At 36.7% G+C, this 22,174-nt stretch overlaps 1 protein-coding gene across 3 annotated transcripts in view; it reads left to right on the top strand.

Moving 5' to 3' along the window:
* The window catches only part of clocka (clock circadian regulator a), a 66,368-nt gene that overhangs the window by 13,212 nt on the left and 30,982 nt on the right, over nt 1–22,174 (top strand). For all 3 annotated transcript variants that reach the window (XM_065257164.1, XM_065257163.1, XM_065257162.1), the window contains exons 3-5: nt 19,709–19,770; nt 20,436–20,673; nt 20,943–21,034. In XM_065257164.1, coding sequence (XP_065113236.1) covers nt 21,015–21,034 — 20 coding nt within the window. In that variant the 5' untranslated portion in view covers nt 19,709–19,770; nt 20,436–20,673; nt 20,943–21,014. The remainder of the gene's footprint in view (nt 1–19,708; nt 19,771–20,435; nt 20,674–20,942; nt 21,035–22,174) is intronic.

Here is a 22,174-nt window from a genome sequence, read left to right as displayed (position 1 = left end):
CTCCGCTGTCCTCGCAAACAATTTGGCGAGCTGCTCCATTTGTTTTGCCTTGATATTTGACAACACCAAAGTTACCGCAAAAATTTACATTTAAAATAACGAAAATTAACCTAGCGCCAGCCACACAATGTCGCAAGCACTCTTGGCAAACAGATGAGGGGTTTGAAAAAGACATTGATGCACACACGCGAGAGAGTTCGGGTCTTCTCGGGTCCGTTCAGCAAAAACACATTCATTTTAAATTACCCGAGACCCGATACCGCTATTATTATTCCCGACCCGTGTCCGAGGCGCATGTGAATCTTTTAGACCCAAACCCGATCGGGTCTCGGGTCGAACCTCGGGTTTTCGGATCTAAGTGGACCCGTGAAGACCTCTACTGTACAGTGTTAGTTTCAACCCAGCATTGAGTCAAAAAGAGACAAGCCCAACTCACTGGGTTGTAAATTAACCCATGTTGGGTTGTTTTAACCCATTGTTGGTTCACATATAGACATTTTCTGGGTTAATTCCAACTCAGCTGTTTGCTCGTCCATTTTTGACCTCAACGCTGGGTTGAAAATAACCCAGCAATTCTTAAAGTGATAGTTCACTTTAAAATTAAAATTCGGTCATCTTTCCTCGTCCTCATATTGTTCTAAACCTGTATGAATTTCTTTTTTCTGATGAACACAAAAGAAGATATTTTGAGAAATGATGGTAAACACACAGCAGTAAGTGACCATAGACTTCCATAGTAGGAAAAAAATATTTTGGAAGTATTGTGATAAATGACTAAGAAAATATTTTGATAAATGATGGTAAGCACACAGTTGATGGTACCCATTAAATTCCATCATATTTTTTATTCCTACTATGGAAGTCTATGGTCACTTACTGCTGTGTGTTTACCATCATTTCTCAAAATATCTTCTTTTGTGTTCATCAGAAAAAATAAATTCATACAGGTTTAGAACAACATGAGGATGAGTAAATGATGACAGAATTTTCATTTTAAAGTGAACTATCCCTTTAAGAGTGTAGACCTGCTTTTTCATTGTTATCCAGATTTCGCCCAGCTGGTTTGTGTAGTCTTGAGTTTTTTCGACCTCATTTGCATTAAGATCTTATGGCCTGTGTCTATAAATGCTATTTGAAGCATTGAGAAATGTTTCTGTGTTTTATGTGGATTTATGTGACTGCAGTGCTGAGTGAGGATTTAGAAATGAGAATCTTATTGGAGATCTCTCATGCACACAAAAACCATATATACACAGACACACACTCCCCAACTTTCTGTTTCCAATGATCTCAGGGTCTTGGCTTTAGACCCCCTCATATCTCATACATGTCTGTGTTTTTCTCTTAGTAAGTGGAAAAGGGTCAGTTTAAAAAAAAAGTGCTATGTGACTCAGTCACACAAATGTCACGCAATCTTTTAGATCTTTTTCAAACGTATCTTAATACCAGGTGTAAACGGAGCCTAATTTATTTTTTGACACTTATTTCACTAATGTTTTATTAATAAGTTAGAAAAGCAAAGTAGATGTTTTTATGAGAAATCCTACAAGCTTTTTTGCATGACTAATTAATTACTCAGATATTCTTTGAAATTTTGAACTATTTTTTTTATTTACTTTTGCTTTCTTTTGAGTTATTTAAACTCAGAATCTAGGGCACAAAGTTAAAGCAAATCTGATTTTTGATTTGCAACAGATTTGAATGGACTGAGTCCGGTGGCATAGAAAACCTCTTGATTCTGCCACTGGTTGTTTTGTTCCTATGTACAGACTTTCAAGAAAACCAGTTTTACTTAATGGTGAGGTAGAGATAATTATTAAAAAAACAAACTGTGAATAGATAAATCCTTTTGTGTAATGGTATACAATTTTGCCTGTCATTGCCTATGTTTACATGCCCAAATTTTGTTAATCCGACTGAATTTATTACAATTGAAGGTTACAACAATACAGTTTACATGCACGCTAAACATTGCAATCTGATTAAAATGTTTGTTTACATGTACATTCTATATAATCCTAACCGAACGTCTGCGCAAGCACACAGTCAGGGTTGCTAGCTCGCAGGAAAAAAAACAACTCGTGCAGACAGTTTAAACGGTAGCCAGATCTAAACTCAAAAAAAATGCAGAGGACTTGGCAACGCCACCCAGTGCACAGCATCTCTCATCGAGTTTTTATCTCTGGATAAATGTACAAAGCAGAGTTGGGAAAAGTTGTTAAGAAGTTTTCCGATATATACAATTAAATTTTGATAATTTTCAAAAGGTATGAATGATGCTTTTCTATTCCTTTATGTATCCTAATGTTATAAAAGTGCACATGGATGCTGTAGAATGTAACGCTACGGCATGTTTCTGTGACGAGAATTATGTGAGACGTAAATAAAATGTAAATATAATACGTGAACTTGAGCACAAATGTTCTGCGCATGTGCACAATGTATTTTTGCATGCGATTGTGAAAATACGATTCACGCGTTTACATGCATACTTTTCTCCTGATACTGGAGTACATCACCCTCTTCAATATGATCCAAATTTGCATCCGATCGACCCCAATTGTATTAATTAAGGTGTTTACATGAAGGCTTTTCAATATGACGGACCTATCAGTACGATTACTAATGGATTATTTGGTTCCATGTAAATGTACTTAATGACAAGCAGAATCTGAAGATGTGTAATATTTAGGTGACAAAATACAAAAAATATAAAAAAATCCATTCAAGCTTCAAAAATATCTCAAAAATATCATGCACAACTATGCTTATCTGATACCATCACTGTATCACTTTACACTACCTTTTTTACGGTTTTCTGGAAAAGTTGGTTCTTGGAAAGAGGGAGGAAATATGATAGCGTATCATAACTCTCATTCTGGTGCTTGTAAATCTTGCTTTATCATTGTTAGTTTCCATGAATCTCTGGTAGTAAATGGGGCTAGCAGTAGTTTTGTCTTTAACTTGTATTCAATTTTGAAATTAAATATGCTAAACATATAAAACTAACGATTAGTGGATTGTCCAGCTCATTTTATTGTCTGTTGTGTATTTACAAGCTTGTTCAGTTTTCATGTGTCTTTGTTTTCCATGAGTCATGCAGGTGTAACAGGTGTGTGAGTTAAAGAAAATGGGATGTTTGCCTACATTTGACCTGTGGACACAGTTAGCCACTTTTACACTGGGAGAGGCTCACATGAGTTTAGCTGATACGACATACTGTATACTGTAGAGGCAGTATGTCCGTGTACACATCACAGTAACGCACACACACACACACACACACACACACACACACACACACTAGGTACATGCAACCAAATAATCAATTTGTAATCATATTGATGGCTCAATCGTATTGAAAAGTGTTCATGTAAACACCTTTATCAATACGATTGAGGACGATCTGAGGCAAATTTGGATCGTATTGAAGGGGGTGGTGTACTCCGGTCTATGATCCAATTAGCAGGAGAAAAGTACACATGTAACGCGTGAATCGTAGTAATACATTGTGCACATGCGCAAAACATTTGTGCTCCATGTTCAGGTATTATATTTACCTCTTATATCACATGATTCTTGTCACAGAAACATGCAAGGCAATAGCATTATTAAGGTAACCTTAATGGGGTCACGCGCTGTACACGCAATGTACTAAATTCTGCAGCGTTTATGTTTACATTAAGTAGCAGCCTAATGTTTTTAAAGAAATAACATTGCGTTCGGCCTTTTGAAAAGTGTGTTTTTATTACCTTTATCTGAAAACTTCTTAAGAACAACTTTCTCCAACTCAGTTTTGACTTTTATCCAGAGATAAAGCGTCGGCGAGAGATGCTGTCCGCAGCGTAGCGTTTCCAAGTCCTCTGCTTTTTTCGAGTTTAGATTTGGGCTACTGTTTAAAAGTTTTTTCTGCTGGTTAAATATTAAATGATTTCGTTGATAAGTTATTGGTATTTGGGCTGTCAATAATCATTGGGATGCTTTTGGGCTAGTTTTGAACGTCCATTCGGACGGTTTTGATGCGCAAATCTGGCAACCCTGGCTGTGCGCTTGCGCAGACTTTCGGTTCGGATTCTATATAATGTACATGTAAACGAACATTTAAATCAAATTGCAATGTTTTGGGTGCATGTAAACTGTATCGTCGTAACCTTCAATCGTATTAAATTCCGTCGGATTGACAAAATGTTGTGCATATAAACATAGCCACTGTCAGAATTGTTGTACTATATAGTTTATTCCATCTCTGTTAAGGCAACTGTATTTAATCTATTCATAGGTGTATTCCCCAGTAAGTGTAAAGGCTTTCAGCTGCTTTGTTCGGTGATGCTATTAAATCAATGTTTATTTGGAGATCTCAACACAACAAAGTAACAGCTTGGTTTAAAAAAGAAAAGGTACTGTAAAGTGGTACAGTGATGTATCAGATAAGCGTAGTTGTGTATGTTCACGCCAGAAGTCAAAAAAAGACGTAAAACTTGTGTTTAATACCTCAGATTAGATAAATGGGCGGAGAGAAGGCGGTCGCGTGTGGCTGTTCGAACGCATTCAACCACATTTGCGTTCCGCAACTCCAAAGCGATCCGATCGAAAGTGGTTTCGACTACCTCTGGATGTGGTTGAAAGTGGTCGAAAGTGGATGAGCTCAAAACGTTTTGAACACCGTTTACACCTGGCATTAACGTCGTCCACTTGTGATCCGATCGACGAAAACGCATGTTAATGCCAAGTGTAAACAGCCTCTTAGTCCATAATATGGTTTGGTGTGGGACTGGCAATAGAGGGGAAGTTTGGGAAACCTGTTTTGAAACAAGTTTAATTTTACAACACTTTTTGGTGCTGTTAATTGCAGGGAAATCAGACCTTTACTTTTGAAGCATTTTCCTGGCAACGGTTGCTGGTACTTAGTTCTATACTCATGGCTGTTTGTGACTGAAGTGCTTTTGAGCTTGGCATGTTTCCTCCAATTGCGTGGCGTTGATGATAGCGGCCCACTGCTCCGTGCGTACGTACGTGCCTGCTTGTTTACGACTTGCAGTGCGTTTGTTCACTACTCACTAGGATGGGTTAAATGCAGAGTTCACAATTCAAGTATTGGCTAACATAATTGACAATCACGTCACTTTCACTCTAACTTCTCTGTAAATTCAAGCCAGTCAGTGTAAATGTGCATCTTTGTAAGCTCGAGTGCGCACAGGCTTTTTTCCACTTCCTGTAGATTTGCATTCTGCACAGTTGTTCGAAAACTAGATCCATCAACTGAATATCATTGCCCTTCCTAAGTATACATATGATGATGTCAAAATATATTCTCAAATTTAAGCATACAGCAGAAGTTTTCATGCAGGATGTCAACAAACACAGAATAAAGACTTTTTTATTGGCGTATTACCATCAGCACCTGTTGTGATCTCCAACTCGTTGCAGACTAGTCGGCGATTGAAACCTTCAGTGCTGTAGTGCGGGCTTAGCTTTATTTTTTATTCTTCATGTGCTCTCCGTCTCCCTCTGGCTGGGATCACGACTGACCCATTTGGCGTCAGTGCCAGTGGTTGGCTCCTCGCCGTTCCTCTGAAAGACCAGGCCAACAGCCGCAGCAACTTCACCACAGGGCCTCCTGCCAGCTGCGCAATAGGGCCCTGCCAGTGGAAAGCCGGATTGCTCAGACATTTTACTGTCTGTAGACTGCTGGACTTTAAGGGTGAACAAAGGGAGCTTTTGTGAGATCCAGGCACATGAGCTTGAGACTGACTGCAAGCCTGCAGAAGGGCCGATGACCCTGGAAAGTCAAACTGCAGTGACACAAAGTCTTCTGGAAGAAAAAGTATATGATCTTTACTTGGTTATCATCATGCACTTGGACAGATAATAGGCAATACAGATTAGAGATTGTCACCTAGGAGTTAAAGCTATAATTGATGGTAAAAAGATAGTCGTGTGACTTTTCTACGAAATTGCAGAGATTGGGCCTCATATTTAAGTGGATTTGTTATAGTAGGATTCTGGGTTTAAAGTTTGTTTGGTTAGAGGGGAGGCTGTTTTCGCTGACACCATACGTTCAATGAAAGCAATGGTGCTCAACAGTGTATGGTAGATAAGACGCAATGAATATTAACGAAAAGCTTATTTTATTTTAAAAACACTGCTTATGCCGTAAGATGAATAGTACAATTGTTAAATGTGCATACCCCAACAATAAATAAAAGTAGCTTGCTACCCCCAAAGAATAGTCTATCTACAGATTAGCATGTCTTCCTACTTCTTAGTTGCGGATAAGTGTTTGGCACCTTAATGCATCATGTTGTAATGAAAATAAATGTTTTGCAAGCAAAACGTATCACGTTTAATTTTAAAGGAAAACACCACAGTTTTTTCAATATTTTACTGTGGTCTTACCTCAACTTAGACAAATCAATATATACCTATCTTTTTTCAATGCATGCTTTTTATCTTTGTACTGTGTGTCGTGAATGTGTTAGCATTTAGCCTAGCCCCATTCATTCCTTAGGATCCAAACAGGGATAAATTTAGAAGCCATCAAACACTTCCATGTTTTCCGTATTTAAAGACACAAGGAAAAAATGAGAACTATATTATAATATAGTTATATTATAATATAGTTCTCATTTTTATCTTCTTAAAAAATCGCCACGTTTTATTTTGTGCCACCATACTTACTCGTGTAACTACTCATGTAACAGTCTTTAAATAGGGAAAACATGGAAGTGTTTGGTGGCTTCTAAATTCATCCCTGTTTGGATCCTAAGGAATGAATGGGGCTAGGCTAAATGCTAACACATTCACGATGCACTGTACAAAGATTAAGTGCACGCATCGAAAAAGATAGGTATGCATTAATTAAAGTTGAGGTAAGAACATAGTAAAATATAAAACACAGTGGTGTTTTCCTTTAAGCGTTATCAGTTAATATGTTAACTATGTTTTCTTGCTTTCCTTTTAAATGTGAAAAATACTCTTTAATGCTTCCGTCTTCTGAGTTTTGTCTCTCTTAACCTCTTACTGAACTGTGTGGGGTAAAGTGATTCATTGAATGCGGTGTTGTAAATTTAGCCACAGGTTTATGGGTGCGACAGCGCATTGTTTAATGGCCGTTGTCAGGGTTTGTATAAATACCCGTCTCTCATTCACACCCCTGCACACTGTTTGGATATTATAAAACTCATTAGATGGATGTGTTTACTGCTTACATCTACTGAACCGTCCCATTTTATTATGTCCCTGAGATTTGTGTGTGTGTTTTTGACACTGCGAAGCGAAAACAGAGCATAAGCGTTAATGATTTCTATGTGTTAAATGTGCTTTGTCAGTATATTTCTGCCTAAACGGTTTGTGCATGTACTTGGGTGTGTGTTCATGTATTTTTTGTGTTTTTCAGTCCAAGTTAAATGTGAAGAAAAGATAAGCAAACTTCTATATACTGAATATGTTCAGTCATTCATTTATGGTAAAGTAGGCTTAAACTTGTATGTTTTTTTACTTCCCCCTAAGCTGTGGCTGGTTTTAAATGTCGACTATGGTTGCATATAGACTGATTGTCATGGTAACGGTGGTGCATTTATCCCCAATCCCGCCCTGTTTGAGTGTTTGACACTCGACAGCAGACGGCAGTCCCAGCCTCTCCCAGGAGTGCCACTTTTGCATTGTCACTACTATCATCATCATTGCACTGTGTCACACCCATTGACCATGTTTCTGAAAGCTCTTAAAATGTTTTGTTTTGTGAAAACATATTTCACGTGATATACAGTGGCATGCAAAAGTCCTCATTAGAAATCTGATATTTCTTTATTTTTTTATGGCAATAAACATAATTATATTATGAGTCGTATAGGAAATAGCATAGATTCGGCATTGTTTCTTTCTAGGTCAATAACCGACCAACCATTTATTTATTTATTTTGTAAAAATGCTCTTGAGAACATATTCAAATCATGCATAACAAGGATTATTAGATTTTATCCAAAAATGTGGAGCCCATGCCAGCCCGACTCCGTACAGTCAATAAAGCAAAAGAAGGACATACCAAATATAAATATTTTACATTTCCTTCAAGTTAAGTTAATAAAAAAATATAAAATCTATTATTTAATCAGAAAAATGCAGAGGCAATTTCTAAAGGTGTGAAATGTGAACAAGGTTTGATTGAATGAGTCATAATTTGCCTTTACACGATTGAATGGAGGATTCACGTTTGGTTAAGAAGAATTATGGCTCTATTTATAAAACACTCTGGTGACATTTTGACCGATGTTATCTAACGCAAGGGAACTACACATGAAGATAAGGCATAAATCATCCATTAGAGAAGAAAATTTATACTGGTCCTATGAGAATGATTTTGAACTAAGAGGAAAGTGGACTTATAAATAGACATGTAATTTTCATACCCAAGCATAAGAATCACTGGGGTACAAATTTGGGCACAAGGGGGTTCCTTGCATCAAACACTGTTCAGTGTACTGTAGCCATCACTATATGAGAATGAGAATATGTTGAACAGATATGTCTACTGGCTTGAGAAATCATTTAAAATAGTTTTTAAAAGGTATTGTTTATATGGTTGAAAGCGTGTTTCTGCAGCATAATTCATTACACACTCTCAAAAAAAGATCCTAATATGTACCACTTAGGAATAACCATGTATACTTTTGTTTCAAATTTGTACCTTTTGAGGTATTAATATGCCTTTTAGGTTAGGGGCGGTATATTATGTTTTTTGGTAATATATCAGTATTTTTACCAGCGTAATACTGTATGAAACAATACTGTCAATATCGGTTTGGTCTGATATGACCATCCTTCTTTCAACAAAACCTCTGCCAGTTATGTACACTGAGGTCAGATGTAAAAGCATACCACCCAAGCGACAGATTTTGTGCCTTTTTCCAAGAGAGTTCAGTAATAAGCATTGTCGTCCTGTCCAACTTTTCACAGCACAACAATAACATCAACTTGCCAAATGTGGTTAGTAAGTGTGCCGTGATACATTTTTCCGTTATTCCATCAAACTTGTTGATTGAGCTTGTTAACATTTAAGCTATTAAAATGAATGAATTAGAATACTTTTGCTGTCACTGCACGTGTATTTCTATCTGATTTTATCATGATTTATGTCATTAAGTTACTGATGTTACTGTTGTGTATCTTAAGACAAATCAATGGCACTGGCAAATTTTAAGATTATTTTCAGTTGGGACAGCTCAGACATGACGTACACACCAAACGCGAAGCATGTATTCGCATCACGTTCCCTTGTTAATATTACTCTCTGGATTTAACGTTGGGTCCGGTTTTTCTTGCTTTAGTTAAATTTTTTCAACTTGCACAGAAGATGCGCTTTTAGGCGAATAGCGCATGTTAGTGGCAATTGTGACACCCAATTTTTGTCATTCGGAACGCCCCCAAGCGAATTCTCATCTATTCACGCCATTGCATTGACTCTACTTGCGCAAATTGTTGAATTCACTTTTGGTGTGTTCGCCCCATGGAGTAAAAAATTACAAGATAGGATAGCGTGCCACATGAGGGAGATGCTTAGGGTGGCTTCAGTTGCAAAATTTTGAGAATCCCTGCTCTAGTATTTTCTTATTAACAAGCGTGCAGAAGTATTTGCTTTAAACCGAAACACTTGTGCAGGCCAAAAGACCAAAGAAAAATTTTTGACCATCCAGTTGTGCCAATACATTTTTTTAAATCTGTTTTCACTTGAAGCAAATTTTGTCTGTTCCCTTTATTATCTTGTCAGAGTACATCATAATGCTTAAAATAGCAAAGAATTCTTACGGGGTGAGAGAAGCCCCAAGAACGACATACTGTACATTTGTAAACTTGTGACTTTTTTCACCTCTTGTGAGTTTGCACATGTGACAAAATAATAACTGTTTGTGTTGTATAATTAGAAATGCTTATATTATGTATAAAATATTTCTCTGCAGAGGTTAAGCTGGACATCATTAAACAATAGCTGTATGCGGTGCAGATGGCAAACAAACTCTGCACCAAAGGGCTTTTCTGCTTGATTATGTAGTTTGCCGCATGAGTAATGGAGAAAATGCTGAAAGAGAATATGAGAGGGAAACTCTGCAGCGGAGGAATTCAGCACATCTATTTATACCACGGCTGGTGAGAGTGGTTGCTATGGTGTTGGTGATGGGTACCGTTGTCACGTCGTCATCTTCAGATCCACACTGGACTGACTCACATCCTCAGAGCTTTACTGACCTACATCTGAGAGTATGTGTGTCTGTAAAGAGTCGATGTGACTGAGAGTGTGTGGGCACCTTGCATGAATTTATTAACAAATTAAATGAAAAGCAGACAAGGTGGTAGAAGAAAATAAAATATAGACAGGAAGAGAATGTGATGTGTGCTACTCTTTGTGTGACTGTTTGTGTACTAATGGGGTGGATTTTTTATTATTTATTTTGAGAGAGAGAGAGAGAGAGAGAGAGAGAGAGAGAGAGACTGAGAGAGGATGCATTGGCATTGCTGTACAGTAACTCATCTTATGCAAATTATTACAGCTAAATTGTATTTTATAGCTAAAATACATGTAACAATTAAGATTTCGATCGAAATTAAGTCACAACCTCGAACTTCGAATAAAAAAATGAAATCGTTGATGCTGCCACGCCCCCATGTCACATCTGGTATGCTTGCCAAGCTTTTGAAAAAGCACATGTGGTTGAATGTGTTCGAACAGCCACAGGAGACCTCCTTCTCTCCGCCCATTTATCTAATCTGAGGTACTGAAAACTATGTTTTACGTCTTTTCTGACTTCTGGCGCGAACACGGTGAACAGTGCTATTTTTAGCCTTTCGTTGATAAAACTCAAGCGGCTGATCTCCGCAGTTTCATTTTGCAAGCGTGTGAAAGTTGCTCAATCTTATTTCATCAATTGCGCTGAAAATTCAGAGAAAGCTTTAACATATACATGTACAAAACACTGTGCAGCATGTTTACTTGCTAAACAAGCAGTGGACTCCGACATAATATTAGTTTGCATCCATATAAATTTGTCTTTACTCCCGCTTGCGTTTAAAGCAACACTAAAGAGTTATTGCTCTTTGCTCCCCCTACAGGTTAGACGCGTAATTGTCCATTACCACTGTCGTAAATCCTGCAGCATAGCTTGCTCTGAGTGGATTGTAGGTCTGCCGTAAAGCAAGTTTTTGTAGTTTTCACTCGAACTACAGGACCACTACCCGACGGTTGGAAACTTCTTTAGTGCGGTTTTGGCCGATAGAGGGCTGCAAAGCGAATGTGAATGTGCCATTCACCCTGTTTTGAGTGGATGAACCACTGAAACTTTTTTGGAAACGTTATTTTAAGGTAAAAAAAACTCTTTGGTGTTGCTTTAAATGACAAGGTGCAAAGTAGTGACAGGAATGTTCATCTGACAGGAAGTTTCGTTTTATCATGTATGTGCGTGTACCATATTTTCCCACTGGCAGCACAACTAACATGGCAGGGCATCTCCGGGTTCAAGGTCAGGTATTATATTTTTTTAAAGTCTAGTCTAAAAAGGCATAGAATTTTTTTGTGCTTTCAAAGAAAAAAGAAGGTAAAAAATGAGAATTTAATTGAATCGTGACATTAGAATCGAAAAAGGAAATCAAATCAAGGATTTGGAAAATCTAGACACCGCTAGCAACAATTATAACTTATTTTGTGTTCCTGTAGCTTAATTGGTAGTAGAGCATTGTGTTAGCTGTGCAAAAAGTTGTAGGTTCGATCCCCATGATACTGATAAAATGTATCTCTTTAATGTACTTTAGCCAATTTGGACACATTTCTATCGGTCAAATGCATAAGTGTAATTTTTTTATTTTTCATCTGAATAACTGTCATGTTGGAATAGATATGGAAATATTGGGCCTCTGTACCGGTAAAATTTAAAGCTGCAATCTGTAACTTTCCCTCTCTATTGCCATCTTTGTCTGAAGCAAAAAATTCCAGTTACTTTACTTATATTAACATGGTCAAATACTCAAACTGACTTTTTCAGCGAAATGGGACCTGAAAGCTCAGAATATAAATAATTTTTATAAGGATGGATACATTTGAATTCTGGAAAGGAGAATTTTTTTTTTCTAAACTTGCTAAATTTTTTTTTTTTTAACCAAACAGAGTTACAAATTGCTGCCTTAAAGGGATACTCCACCCAAATATTAAAATCATCCCATGGTTTAGTCCATTTGGAGTTATTTTAGTAAGTGTCCTTGCTCTTCCAAACTTTATAATGGTAAAAAACATGGATCAGGGAACAACTTCTGACTTTAAACCTTAAAAAAGAGCATATATCCTTCACAAAAGTAATCCACAAGTCTCCAAGGTGTTAATAAAGTCATTTTGCGGGTAATTGATACGATTTTGTAACCATATTTCAAACTTAGAAAACTAATAACTAGCTTCCAGTAGAGACGTCATCTTGGACTCACGCGATTCACAAGAGAGTTTTAGCGTTGTGAGCATTCAGTGAAGCTAGTTATTATAGTTTTAAGTTTAAAATATGGATATTTTTCTTACAAAATCACATCAAAATTACATTTATTAACCACTTGGAGCTTCAAAGTCAGAAGTTGTTCCCTGATCCCTGTTTTCTACCATTGTTAGCTTGGAAAAGCAAGGACATTTAATAAAATAACTCCAATTTATGATGGACACATGAATCTCGGATTGCTTGAGGGTGAGTAAATCATGGGCCAATTTCAATATTTGGCTGGAGTATCGCTTTAAGATATGCACTGAGTCGTGAAAACAGGGCAGACTGGTGGTTTAAATGGGTGTGTACAAGACAGAAAAGACCTCTTTTAGAGCGGGAAAAATGTGTTTATCATGATCTTGTTGTCTTTTAGGCAGATTTGTTTTGGCTCACTGACAGAATTTGTAAATTTGTCAGTATGATTAATAGCGGACGGCATTGTGGGTTTTACAATCACTTTAATGGTTTAATTTTAACTTATTTCCTTTTGCAATTTAAGCAGACTTTTTTCCTTCCGTTCGTGAGCTTATTAATGCAAACTTTGTTAAGCACATCGTCCTTCACACCCCGTTTGGCTGAGGTTTGCAAGCTATGCGTTTGATTGGCTAATACAGTCTTTTATTTCTTTCATCTGCTTGTTATTGGCTGTTGATTGTTTGCGTTGAGCCACTCCTGATGTTCTGATTTGCTGGTCACGAGTGTGTGGTGAGTCAGCCTGCCGCGTGATTGGCTGCAGCTGCGCCTGCCTGTTGAGCTGTGATTAAGTCGCAGTGGAGAAGGAACAGAATGAGCTCGAAGCAAAAGTAGGTCACTGGGTCAGCGGGTCAGTGAAGCATAAACTGACATCACGGTTACAAAACCATTGCTCAGCCTACTGCGAATGGCTCAACAGGAAACTGCTGTACTTCCTTTTTCTTAACTCTTTCACTTTTATGTCTGTTTTAATCCTGTTTTCTCCCTTGAACTCCTTGACACAAGCACTCCACCTCATTTTTCTTCCTGCATGACGTTTTATCCCTTTTTCTTTGTGTCTTGTGTTACGAGCTTGTGTGTCTTGGCTTGCTTTTTGTCAGATCTTTTGCGGAAATGACTCCCTATCTTGGTGAACAAAAATAAAATGTTAGCCTATCCTCCATGCTATCCCCAACCAACCCCCCTCTCTCTCCTTGTGTGCCCTTCTCAGATATATTCCCAGAATTCCCTCCATCTGTAGCACCTTCTATTTCAAACCCCAAACCTTTTTTTCCCTGTGTCTCCACCCCTTACTAAGAAATCCTATTGATTCTCAGTACTGTATGTGTAAATGGCATGTTTATGTGTTGAAAGGAATGTTTAGGATGTTTCATACCTGTCAACATTGGGATTTGAAAATAAGGAAAATTTCTCGAACCCTAACACAAATGTTTTTACTACTATGAAAGGGAATGGATGGGTACACACAATGTGTTTCTTACTTAGTATTTTTGTCTTGTTTTCAAAATGTAAGTTTTCTTGATGAGCAAAATGCCCTAAGAAAATAAGTCTAGTTTTTAGATCAAAAATATAAAATTTAAGTTAATTTGTGCATAAATCAAGAAAAAAACTGACAGTGGGGTAAGAAAAAAAATCTTGAAATATGTTCAGTTTTTTTAAAACACTTAATTAAAAAATAAATGTTACATTTTCATAAACCATTGCTTGTTTCAATCACAAATTCACTAAGATTTGATTTTTCTGTCCTAAAAACGAGACTGATTGTCTTTGGTCATTTTGCTCATCAACACAAATCCAAATGTGCGGACGTGCACGCTAATGCGCGTGGCGGTTGTAGTATTGCACATAGCTCATCATCCTCCACCCATCTTTCCTCTCCATCCTCAAGAAGCTTTTCTTCTTCTTGTTTATTGGCGGGTGTTGTCTGAGTGATGTTACCGATATACTGACGCCTGCTTTACCGGTGGTAAATGTAGCAAACGTCAAATATGGCCACTGGGATTTTTTTATAGAAAGAAAAAATACAGGAAATTATTTAGACGGGGAAAGAATGGTAAAATACGGGAGAATCCTGGGGAACACGGGAGGGTTGACAGGTATGGAATGTTGCTGTGAGTCATCTGTAGTAAAGCAACCCTGCTCACCCAACCTGAACTTGAAAATTATTATGATTGTTTTTTGGAAGGGATCTTAATGCCAAATATTTGGCAAGATCTTCCCCATCTACGCAAACACACTGATTGCTGAGGTGTGTCTCTTTTCAAAAAAAAAACTAAGGGATAATGTTTGTGTACTGTATGAATAGATGAATAGAATCAATTTGAAAATAAAGATTTGTTAAGGATGAACCTAAATCCCTAAACTTAAGGATTGTAAAATTGCTTTTAATTCTGAAAGGTCCTTTTGGATATATTGTGGCCTCTATCTTTTCTTAAAAGTAGTTGGATTGTTTTGGAATTATATCTTTCTAAGGAAGTCCCGGATGGAGCTTGTAAGTGGTTTTACAATCATAAAACACTTTTTTACAATCATAAAACACTTTTTTACAATTGCTTTTAACTGAGAAATGTTGTAGTCCATTTTGGAAAAAGTTTCATTTTCGTGTCCAAAAAAAGTTTCTGTAGGATTGGTTACAAATTCAGATCAAGTTCCAAAACAAGTTATTTCTCTTTACTTAAGGTGTGTAGTTTTTCTTTTAAAGTAACTAATACTTAATTATATAATGTTGTGTCTGGTCAAGTTGTTTGTTTTTTAACTGGTCATGTCAGCTTCCCATTAATTTACTTTAATGCTGCAGGAGTGGCTGTAAATTGTATCTGTATGATCCAGGAGTCACATGCAGTGATCAGTTGGATTTACTAGCTGGTGTGCATGTGACTTTACTCAAAATATCATACTAACATTGTACCCTTACTATTGCTGCAGTGTATTCCATACATTATTGCATAAAGTGTCTGTTTGTTTCAATGATTAGATGACCTGCTGCAAAATGTGCAGTATGTATTATAGGAGCAGTTTCCAGGACGGGGCTAAAGCACTGACATATCTTAAAATATCTTTTTTGTCTCGAGATGCACACCAGTAATGTTTCGTGTAAAGTATGTTTGTATGAACTATTATGAAAGTGCATAAATAACTAAGGCCTAGTCTTGGTTTAAGATAAACTCACAGATCAGGAGGACCCACAAACTAATCCCAAGCACAAGGATGAGCTTATTATTATTATTAAGAGGTGTGACATGTGGTGAAGACATGATTTGGGTTTATGCATATTGAACTATGTGACCCTGCCTGTGTAAACCAGCTAAAGTAATATTTTGTGATTTACTGTTTCTACATAAATGTTCCTACATAATGAAAAGATTCTGTGAAAATCTAACTTTGATATCTTTAATATATTGATTGAGTAAGGTCATGTCAGAGATTGAAATTAAAGTGAAATTGATGAGTAAAATTAAACTTTGATGCTCCTGATCTCATACTTAGATTTTACCCTGGATGTCACAGACAGGGTCTCGTATAATAACTACATTGTGGTATTACCATGAAACAAAATTTTATATACCATGGCATGGTCAAACCGCCCACTCATACTTGAAGGTGTGAAAGAGATTTAGGCAAAATCATTTCCTTAACCAACTATACCCACTCTGATCCACTTGATTTTTTTTACATCACTCAGCCCTCTCAGTTTCAAAACCACAGTGCATCTGCAACAGTGTGTCATCTTTGCATTTTAGCAAACAGAATGTTGCTATATTTTACTGTTATGTGATTTAATAAGTATTCTTTTACAGAGGCTTTTTACAGAGTAGCTTTTTATGAGGCTAATGCGTAAAAAACTTACGGTAGTATTAATTGGGACATTAATATGTAGACTACACGCATGTTTTAAGTGTAAATGTTTTCCACATTCGTCCATGACGATGACAGTTGATCTGATTTTTATGGGCGGCTCACTCAGTTGCGTGTGACGTTTATTTGAACTCAAAAGAATGTGTGGGTGCATTTAGGAATGCATGTTCGTGCTTCTTCATAGATGATCATTTTATAAAAAATTTACCGGCGCCAGAACTGTTTCTCGTGGCATGTAGTAGCTGATATTATACGTCATAGTATCTGCTGGCACAAGGCTAATCTCCTTGATATTATTTTTTATGAACTGTTGAAATGTCCTTCAAGTACAAGCTTGTAAACAAGTACAACTGACTGGTTCTGGCATGAAAGCAAAGACGCTAATGTGGTCTGTCATTTTTTTTGAGTGCTAATGAGAACAAGTGTTTTTCCCTGCTAAAGGCTTTTCTTAAAAATATGCAAATGCAAAAGTAATACGACGGATATGGGAGTTTTGGTAGTGGAGTGTTGAGAGTTATACATTTAGGGTCATTAGCCCCAAAGGACATACATTTTTTTTTACACCAATATAATGATAATTCAAGTATGTTTTATCATGATTGACAAGCTTAGAAGATTGATCTAGAGTAGATATTCCTGTAACTCACTTTACTAGTAGCAACAACAATGAATGGATTCCTAGAAAACATAAATCAAGTGCATGAGAAAACAAATGCACTTTCACATTGCATAAACACCTCTATTAAATGCATAGTTGAAAACTAATACATAGAAAATACTCTTACATTTTTAAAGACATGGAAACTTTATACAGTGATGTAAGGGTTATACATTATATCAAAACTACTGCACACAGGTGCATATGGCAATATGCATATCCCAATAGTACCTGAATACTTTTAATACTTGCAGAGGTTATTTATAATCAGAGACTGGCACAAGAATGAGTGCTTTTGTGTGCAATGACGTATGTAAGATGATCAACAATTGAAAAGAATGTAAAACGTTTATGTATGTTATCAAATTTTTAGTTTTCAACATATTGTGTTAGTATATTTTGTACATTATATAAATAAATCAAAACTTTATTTTTGTGAGTAAATGCAGAAACTCTCCTACAAACTACTTTTTGCTAACCGCTTTTTGGGGATTTCCTTTGAAGTTTGTTTTTTATGTAAAAGCTTACAATTTCCCCATTCAGTCCACAGCGGTACACTCTAAAAACAATGCTGCTATATAGCACCAAAAGTGGTTCTTTGCTCGTAATCATAGAAGAACCGTTTTTAGTGCCATATAGCACCGGTGAAGCACCAGTGAAGAACCTGTGTAGAACCACATAGTGCTATGTAGAACCATATGTGGTGCTATATGGCCCCCATATGGTTCTTCACTGGTGCTTCACCGGTGCTATATGGGACTAAAAACGGTTCTTCTATGATTACGAGCAAAGAACCACTTTTGGTGCTATATAGCAGTGATTCCCAACCGGGGGTACGCGTACCCCAGGGGGTACGTGAAGAGTTTCCAGGGGGTACGCGAAAAGATTAACATTTTGCTTTGATCTAATTTACTTTTAATAAAAATGTCTTTCGTTTGTCCAGTCATTTACCTAAGATTGATTTTTGTGAGGAAAGCATTTTAAAAAGGAAAACTTTGTAATTTTAATCTTATCATTAATATAATTAGCTGTCAAGAGTAATGCGCTGCATGATCCAAAACGCAATAGCGATGTCCAACTCAAGAACGATCTGACTATTTTCAATGAACCTGAATAGTTTCTAAAGACCCAAAGTTTATAAACTATAAATAATGTTCAAATAATGCTATAATATTCATTCCCACTGCCATTACATTTTCAAATTATGCAAAAAAACTTTTGCATTGTTTTTGGCTAACATATATTGTCCCGTATGATGTCTTTTGTATTTATAAAGAATGTCTTAACACATTTTGTTTCTCTTTATATTTGAACAGAATAATTTAACTTATTTGCACACTTTAATTATCAGTAACTTAAATTGAGATTTTAGTAAATTTAGGGCATTTACTAAAAAGGACGTGAGAGCTCAATTCCAAATAAGCGCCGGAGTGGATAATTTGCGTGTGATTTACTACAAAGGCGCAAATAAAATACACAGGCACAATAATGACATATGCACATTTCTATAATGACCATTGCAGTCTACTAAGAGCAGCGCAAATTAGGTCGCAAATAAGAGAACTCGGCAGGACATCGCAATGAAAATGCGGACTGCGTAGTGTGAAATTCCAGCTAAGTGAAAGTAAGACGAAAGATGAACGGTAAAAGAAGTTTTGAAATACCTGATTTGACTTCTCCTCCTCTTTTCTTCAGCAAATTAAACATAGCTTGGCTTGGCAAACTCTATATATTTTTTTTTAAGTATGTTCCTCTGGCAAAATGTAAAACTCTCCTCGCATTAATGTTGCTTCAAAAGGAAAAAATCCGTAAATGCAATAAGGTCGCAAAAATAACACCTTTTCAGAGCTAAATATCTACTGCGTGTCTTTAGTAAGTTCAGTCATTATTTAACGACAAAATGATGGTTTGCGCAAGCTGTTAGTAAATCTGGCCCTTAAAGGGGTCATATGATGAAATTTTTTAATTTGTAAAATAAGTCTTTGGCGTTCCCAAAGTCCATATGTGAAGTTTTATCTCAAAACACCCTACAGATAATTAATTATAGTATGTCAAAATTGCCATTTTGTAGGGCTGAGTAAAATGTGCCGTTTTTGGGTGTGTCTTTTAAAATGCAAATGAGCCGATAAAATGCAAACACTGATCGCAATGATAGTGGTTTGTTGAAATAAACATGCTTCATCAGTCAGTGCTTTTTACTTTAATGTTTAAAATTAATAAATATTACTAATTATTTGTCTTTAAAACACAACTTAGGTTTAGTTTCGATGAAGGGGTACTTGAGCCTTACTAATACGGCTGTGGGGGTACTTAGGGCAAAAAAGGTTGGGAACCACTGCTATATAGCACCGTTTTTTTTAGAGTGTTAGCTACTGTAGTGAAGACAAAAGTTTTTATTGTTAATATGCATTGCTAAGGACTTAATTTGGACTTTGAACTTTAAATGTGATCTTGTCATTTATTTATTTTTGTACTCTTAGATCCCAGATCGTTGTATTTCGGGCAAATTTTGTTTTTACATATTTGATCATTGTCTATGATGATCCAGAGCTGATGTCATTTGAACTGCTCATAGGGGGAGTGTTGGGTCATCTGTACTGTGTTTTCTACTTAGTACCCGTTTACTGTATGTTTAGATTGCTACAATTACATTAGAAGGATGTTTTCATGAAGCAGTTGTATTTGCGATTCATTTCAGATTTTGGTTGTGTTTCAGATTAAAGAGCAAATTTGTGGAGTTTCACAATTATTACAGCTACGACGGAAATCATGACATAAGTAAGTTTACTTCCCAGGGTTCAGTCCCACACAAAATCTCCTCCCTGCTGAACTGCACTAAAGCTACACAGATTTCTGCACAACAGCTGTCATTCATAAAGTTTATAGATCCACTGCTCATGTGAGGTTTACCAAATATATTAGATAATTTTATTGTGGCTTTGGCTGCCATGACTCGGCTTGATACATTTTTCTGAATCGAAATTCATTCTGCAAAATCCATTTTTTTTATTTGCACAAAAACATTTTAACAGTCATATCTTAATAAACGATGTACACAACACTTTATGATATGTCTCAAATATTACATTTTATGCATATGCAGAACCCTAGGACAAAATTATGATGTGCATAAAAATAAAAGAAAAAAACCACTGAATTATCTTTTTTTCTTGAAAACTCGCACGCTATTGCTCAAGGGAATGATTCATACAGTAATGTCATTTTTTCTTAACAAGTATTAATTTTTGTGAACCGTTGTGCCGTTTGGCAACTTGCTGGCATAATTTCTTATAAAAGAATAATAAGTATGTATTTATATAATTTAACAAAAACTGAAAGTACTGTGAACTCTGCTTGTTTTTATCTTTATGCACATTAATAAGAATTGCAAAATGATATATGTATGATCCTAATAACCGGACCTCTTCTGTTTTTCCTGTGAGGTGGCTATTGCTAACATGTGGTGCCTTCAGTCTTACGCCCGATGGAAAGCACGTACACCCCACAGGGATCCACAGCAGGCTTTTAAACCTTAACCCTTCATGTGATCTCAGAGAGTTCTGATTGACCCTCCATACAACAACATTGATATTCACGCACACCTTTTGTCTAGTCCTGTGGCTGCCCTGACTTTGCATCCTCTGGCAAACTCCTCTTTATCTAGAGCAAGTAGACCTGGAGGTAAATTTGCTTTTGAATGGATCATTAATTTGTGTTGAAACCTCATGCGTCATTGTACTTTTAATCATTTATTAGACACCTCTATCTGAAGTGACATACAAATGAGGACAACCGAGAGCAATTTATCATACAGGAGTCTTCAGTATACTGTAAAACGTAGTACAAAGGCTAAAGCAGTGCAAAAGTATGATAATATGGAGTGCTTGTTAAATTAAATAAATGTATTTTTGATTGCTTTATATAAATAAATCTTTCTCTTTGCTATCTAGGTTAATGTACAAATGTCTACCTCACGCTTAAAGGTCCTCTCTCTACATCTGCAACCTTGAAGACACTACAAAATGACCTCCAGCATAGACCGGTAAGTACTCCGCTGACCGATACATTTCGATTTGGGATCTACTCTGTTAACATTAGACAATACCTGGCACATATTAGGACAATGCAGTGCAACAATTAAAGATTCAGTTTTCATGAAACGGTAAGATAAAGGACACCATTCCTGTCCTATATGTCCATATTTATTTGCTGGACACGGTTACCATGGTTACAGTTAGAGTCAATGCACAGACGTCTTTACATTCAAGACCGACTGCTTATATTAAACAGTCTTATGATCATAAACGGCTACATTTTCTACTAACATGCAAGTAGTATAACACACCTATGGTTGGTAACCATAGCAACAAGAGTGAATGAAATGATCTGCCTCAGTTCGTTTGGGTTTTTCTGACTGGTTGAGCCTGTTGAGTGACAGTGAGATGTGCCATTGTATGACATTGGTGTGGAATTTTTCTGGCTAATCCCTGGATTACGGCCACACCGAGCAGAGCTATAGCTCTATTTTCCTCTCTCCGAGGTTTCCAAGTAAAGAAACTGGAGACAGCTTCTTCAGTAAAGAACACAGGGACTTAAAACCACCACCATATGGTATCAATCCTATCATCTCTTAGATGATGTAAACTGGCTGATAGCATGAAGGAAAACAGTTGCGTTTAAGAACGGAGCTCAGTGATTTTTTTTTTTTTTAATTTTTATAATTTTAGCTTGACATGGCTTTAAAAAATAGCGGTATAACTAAGATGCTATTAAAACTTTGCATGATGCTGTGACTAAAGACGTCCGTATGGAGCATGCTAGATAGACCAACATAAAAAACTATTTTCTTATTCTCATGCATCTTAAGTTATGGCTGTGCTATAATTTCTCATAAGTCATTTGCAATAACATCATTTTTTTTGGCCATTTTGCCCAGGCTGCAAGTGATGGGACAGGTTTTACCTGCTATACTGTGAAACTACGGCACCAAGCCCTTGATAGCCAATAGATAACTTTAGACGTCAGTAAGCATTGACACTTAATGTGGTTGCCTTTAGTAATATTTGCTAGAGTTGGCGAAAAAAATTGTCTGTGATTCTCTGATTCTCATGCGTATCTCATCAGTAAAGCCGGTTCGGAGATTAGTAGTAAACCGCTATTACCTGCTTTCAGATGGAGCGGC

This window comes from Paramisgurnus dabryanus, chromosome 12 (genome assembly GCF_030506205.2).
Source record: "Paramisgurnus dabryanus chromosome 12, PD_genome_1.1, whole genome shotgun sequence".
Taxonomy (NCBI): Eukaryota; Metazoa; Chordata; class Actinopteri; order Cypriniformes; family Cobitidae; genus Paramisgurnus; species Paramisgurnus dabryanus.
This window is presented reverse-complemented; position numbering and strand designations above follow the sequence as displayed.